At 42.1% G+C, this 5,805-nt stretch overlaps 1 protein-coding gene across 1 annotated transcript in view; it reads left to right on the top strand.

Moving 5' to 3' along the window:
* Positions 1-2,197, top strand: part of ONECUT1 (one cut homeobox 1) — a 16,604-nt gene extending 14,407 nt beyond the window's left edge. The window contains exon 2 of the mRNA XM_009330972.1: positions 1,905-2,197. Coding sequence (XP_009329247.1) covers positions 1,905-2,197 — 293 coding nt within the window. The remainder of the gene's footprint in view (positions 1-1,904) is intronic.
* The last annotated feature ends 3,608 nt before the right edge of the window (positions 2,198-5,805 follow it).

The raw sequence follows: 5,805 nt of genomic DNA, 5'->3' as shown, positions 1-5,805 counted from the left end.
ATCGTACAGCGCTGACTCCGATCATGCTATTTGTGTAGTTAGGATTTTGTGACAAATGGTGATCTGGACAGAGTATCTAGGTGAAAGCTGGAATTTGTGTAGTCTTTGAAAAAGGAAGGCGTAAAAGCAGCGTGAGCAGAAATGAAGTGTTGGGCACGGCAAACATTATCTGAGTTTGGTTTGTCTCCTTTTGTGCATGAGCCCGTGAGGAGGGGCAGAGTCAGAGCTGGAGGCTGGGGTTGTTACAGAGCCGAGCTTCTGCGGCTGCTTTCACGGGAGCTTTTGGTCGTTGAATGTAGACGTGCATAAAAGATTGAGATTCTGTTGATGTCTTCTTTGCTCCTCATTCCTAATATTTGTCAGTAAATAACAGACTGTTCTTGCAAAAGTATTTTTAACCCTTGAGTTATCAGTGTTAACTTTCAACGGGGATGCAGAATTATTGCACTAGGAGCTGATCCCCACAGTGAATTCAGCAGCTTGACTTCAGTGGGGGCTCGCTTGCATGAGGAAACCTGTTTTTCAGCCCAGAAGCTCCACACCATTTTAGAGGTCAGGATGTGACTTCAAAGCACTCTTCAAAGGTTTTCAGATAAAAATAACCGTAGAAGATATGAGTTTGGCATCCCAATCCATTTGATCAGCGTGTCATTGCTTATGAAAGAATGTGTAGCTGGAATACATATTGTTAGGGAGCTCTTCAAAAGCTTCTCCTCAGAGGGGGCTGAGACGCCGGTGGCTTGGCCCCCGCCTGCCTGGGCCAGCAGAAGGTGCCTTTGCATCTCCTGAATCTTGCTGTCTGAGCTGTGCAGTTGCTATTTCTCCAAGTACAAAAGGTGGATGGCTATTTTTATACCTCCCTCGAGCAATTAGAGCCTCGTGCCAAGGCTGGCTCTCGGTAGCAATGAAAGATGTAGGAAGGACCTTTGTAAAGTAATTTGCTGTTTTCATTCCAATAACTGTGGAACAGGTGGAGACACTGCACAAAATTCTTCATATAATCAGCACTGATCTCCACAGAAATCAGGACTAGACAGGCACAGAGACAGAACACCCATATTACCTTCAGAAATACATCTCTAAATCGGCATTAAAGGACATTGTTAGAGAAAAAAGGGGAAACAGACAACTTCAGACTCTTTTGAAAGTGAGACAGAGCAATCTGTCCTCCCAAGGAAACCTTTTATCCTAGCAAAATGCTAACAAAGATGAGCTGGCAGACAGTCAAAGGCTGGTGGGGGGATCAGGGAGTCGCTCTCCCAGCCCCCTCGGATCCCGCCTGGCAGGTGATCTGCAAGGCAGATTTCACATTGCAAGCACCCTTTAATAATGTAGAGCAAAATAACGTTCTGAAAGGGAAAGAAGGGATGATAGATGAAATAAGGTGAAATTCTATAAGGAAGATTTACCACACCATTGTTCTGCATGTCAAAACGTGGTTTATTTTGTTCAGAACACATAAACATCTGGCCTGTAAGACTGTAGTAGCATCCTGGTTTCTCCCAGTTCCTTATTTCTCGGCCAATGAAAAGCTACAGAAATGAATTGACAACAAATAATGGGGGTAAAAAAGGTGGGCAAGGTTGACTTTAGAGCTCAGTGAATTTCCACTCTACCTTGTAGGGATATTACGTAGTGAAATTCTCATCGCTCATGGGCGTTATCAAAGTGTAAACTCTCAGTAATAGCATTTGCTGAGTTTTAACAGACAATGATAAAGGTATTTTCTAATTTCCTTATATTTTTACAGTCTATAATAAGTTAAAAATTTAAATTGACGTGTCACACATCCTCTCCAAATTTGGAAGCTGAAATGAATGGTCCTTTTCCCCTAGTTTGTCCCGTACTGCGTTCCCGCGGACTCCTCTGCCAGCCCTCTCTAACCGTCCTCCCCTTTCTTGCAGCGTGCAAGAGGAAAGAACAAGAGCACGGGAAGGATAGAGGGAATACACCCAAAAAGCCTCGGCTGGTCTTCACGGATGTCCAGCGTCGAACTCTACATGCAATATTCAAGGAAAATAAGCGTCCGTCCAAAGAATTACAAATCACCATTTCCCAGCAGCTCGGGTTGGAGCTGAGCACCGTCAGCAACTTTTTCATGAATGCACGGAGGAGGAGTCTGGATAAGTGGCAAGACGAGGGCAGCTCCAATTCAGGCAACTCATCTTCTTCATCAAGCACTTGTACCAAAGCATGAAGGAATAACCACGAACTAAACCTCGGTGGAAAAGCTTTAAAAATAAATAAATAAATAAATAAAGACAGACCAGGACCTCAAGATAGCAGGTTTATACTTAGAACTATTTGAAAAAAATGTTATTTATAAGTCCAAAGAAACCAAAGACTTATTTCACCTGCATTATGACTTTGTTCTAAGACACACACTTTAGTAGGACGACGACTTGCAAAAAACAGAGAGGAAGAAGAAAGCGAAACGGAGGGAATGAAACGGAACGCAAAGAGAAGAGAAACAGACCACTGGTCTTACACCTTCGCCCATGATCATCTTCACCGTACTTGGCTGTTTAGTGGTTTGGAGCATAGTGATTTCTTGTCATTGAACGGACATCTCTTCAGACATGGCTCTTCATTTCCACAGCAATTGCCATGAAGGTGTAGAGTGTATCCGTACTGCATACACGCCGGTGGTTAGGGACTTGGTCAGGGCTGGTCTTCAGAGAGGGTTGTGCCGTGGCGCGACCAACAAAGCGTGGAGTCGTCTGAATTCATTTGAAACGGTAGTGTGATTTTTGCTGTTTCATGGTTTGAACTTAACCGGTGCAATGCCCGGAAAAAAGTTCAAACTAGGCAAAGAAATTTTGAATGGTACCTAAACCAGTGCATTCTCTTTGTTTGTTAAGGAATGTTCAGATTTAAAAAAGAAAAACTATCCCATCCATAAAAAAAAAAAATCGACTAGCTACCAAAGAACACATTTAATAATTATATTGCAGGTATTTTATTGCAATGATTTTAATATTCCAAAGCTATTTTTACACAAAATACTATGTAGAGTTATAGGTATAAACTAATCTAACTGTATAACACATAAAACTTGTAATCAAGACTGTTATTTGCAATTAGTAAAACCACGTTATTGTTTCTTTCCATGATTGGCAAGAAAGAATGTCAGCCGAGGAGACCGCAGCCCCTGTCGGAGCACAGGTACTGATAACGGGATGCTGCTTCCGTTGAAGTCAGTGGCAAAAAGGCTGACTGACTTTAAAAAGGCCTTTTTAAAGGCCTTTTTGTCACTGACTTCAACGGAAGCAAAAAAAAGGGGCTGTTAGAGCCATGTGTAAGATAGTGTGGTAGCTATCGTGCGTGCATCCCCTTATTAACACTCTCCCAGGCTGATACTGCTGGAAGCCCGTTGAACAGCGCTCTTTGCAAACCGTGCACCGTGTATAAATATAGCTCAGCTCTGCCATCTAGCCTGCAAACAGGAGACCTGAGGCATTTTGTATGCAAAAATGAGAAGAATTGCGAAATGTAAAACCACAGGGCTCAGCATCTGATCGATACTCATTGACATTAGTGAGCTTTTTTTTACCTATTGACTTGACTAGGCAAAGGAATAGCAATAGCTTTGAAGGCTCGTGGCCTTTTCCTGTTGAAAACAGTGGTACAAGATCAGTTAACGTCGGTGGGAAGAGCTCCAACAGGAGCTCTGGTGGTGCCTTTGGAAGGCCGAATCGTGGTGCCTCTGAAGTCAATAGCAAAATTCCCGTGTCACCGAGATACAGCCTGATGTTTTGTGGCGTCGTATCTGTGTGTAGCAGGCTGAGCTTTTGTCCTGTGCATTCTTTCTTGCTCATCTATTAATCAGGATAATGCATGAAATAGTTTAAAGTTTGTAGCTGAAAAGCTTTAAATGCTCTGTTGCTAACAGACCCGTAGAAGAGAAATCATCCCATTCCTACTCTGATAAAATTAAAAAGAAAAGCGTGCAACATCTGCATATTGAATTTTAGTGTAAGGGGAAAATAGACTTTAAAAACCATACATGTGCCTGTTAGATTTCTAACCGGTGTTTCAAATCACTGTAGTAATTCTACTAGGTACATTAAATTCCAAAGAAACCAAATATGCAGGTACAGGCCCAATGCAAGGATTAGAAATAGCTAATAATAATTACACCCTTTTTTTAAAAAAAAAAAAAAAAGAGAAAGGACAATTCAAGGTAAACTGGTTTTTGGGATGAAGCCCACTCAAAATACTAGTGACACCAAGGGTAAGCAACTTTGTAGCACCAGTTATTTCCCAAGAGGACAGGGTCTAGTCAAGGTTCGGGGTATACAGTTAATTTCCAGTAAGTGTTTAGAATACAGCTGAAATATCTCTTTATTAAAATAAAGTCAAATAAACCCAAGATTTTTGGCACCGAATATTTCTCCAGATTTTCCTACGTTAAACCCACTTTAAGACTGACAAAGCAATTGTCTATGAAAATGTAATCTAATCCATGAGTTTTTCGAGTCTCTAGCTTACCTTAAATTTTAGCGAGATTTCTTTTATAGTGTTCCATCCTCACGGAGACATAATTGACATGGAAACATTAATAAGCTCACGTATAAAGTATCTTATGAATGCAGTCTCAGTGTAAGGTCAATAAAGGACAGTGATAACTAACGTTGTAGTTTTTTCCAGCAAAACACTGCTTTGTAATGTACCTATAGTTTAGAAAAGAAAGCCTTATTTATTTAAAACTTGAGAATTTAAAAATGCAGGGAAATTCAAAGTACATTGCCGCATTTTTTAGTATTTCCATTGTATTGTCTTTAGAGACTACTTGCTGAAACCAAAGAGAACTTTCATACCAGCATTAAATTTGCACCCAATATGTTTTTTCAGGATCTCTGAGACACACACACACACGCAAGCCCCTGAATAGGTCTGTGCATGTATACACTCACACACACACATTTTTATGGGGGTGTATGTACGTGTACATGCGCACACATACCTCCACACACACACTAAAACTGATGCACAAGTTATAGATTTTAAGCGTTTTAGTTTTTTTACATGTCTGTTTAAGTATATAGAAACCTTTTGTTTTTTTATAAGCCATTAGGAACAAAACCACTCTTCCCATAAGCAATATGCGCCTCATACTCTGAACAGGCAAAGAACACACTTTTCTTTAATTCCTTTCAAAACATGAAGCAAATAACTACGGGACTGCTCATTCTACCTGTAAAGCTGTTTTACCTCTGAGCAGACGGCCCAGCCGCACCGACTGAAGCACGGACAGGTTACCCGGTGCTCCCTGGCTCGGATCGTGGCCATTCCTTAGCAGGGCATCCGTAAAGGGGAGCTTTTTTCTAACGCTGCGCTTGACATTAGGCAGGAAAGCCCGTCCCTGTCCTATTCCTGTTAGCCTTTCGGTTCACTTCATTCCTGACAAAATGGAAATCAGTTTCAAATTCAACAAAAGGACCTAAGAACCTGCCGGGAAGGGTTAGGAGAGGGAGCAGAACCTGAAACAATTTGGGAGCATCGGGAGATGGGGCTTCAGCCAGAGGTGGCTCCACGGGCGAGAGGGCATTAGGAACGTGCATTCGGCTCATAGGCTGCATCCAAACCTGACCGCAGTGGCCCACGAGGGGAGGCTGGCCAAGAGGTGAACCGTCCGCATCCATCCCCATTGTAAATGGCATTATTAGCTTTCCAGGGAAAAAAAAAAAAAAATTAAAAAAAAAAAATTTAGCCCGACCCGTTACCGCTACGTCAGCCCCCGCATTGCTTTCCAGGGGCCTCAGCCTCCTCTCCTTACTCAGGTAAAGCAAACCCAACCAGAGC

Source organism: Pygoscelis adeliae, unplaced genomic scaffold (assembly GCF_000699105.1).
Source record: "Pygoscelis adeliae isolate BGI_AS28 unplaced genomic scaffold, ASM69910v1 Scaffold318, whole genome shotgun sequence".
Classification (NCBI taxonomy): domain Eukaryota; kingdom Metazoa; phylum Chordata; class Aves; order Sphenisciformes; family Spheniscidae; genus Pygoscelis; species Pygoscelis adeliae.
The sequence above is the reverse complement of the archived record's forward strand: the minus strand, read 5'-3'. Positions and strand labels throughout refer to the sequence as shown.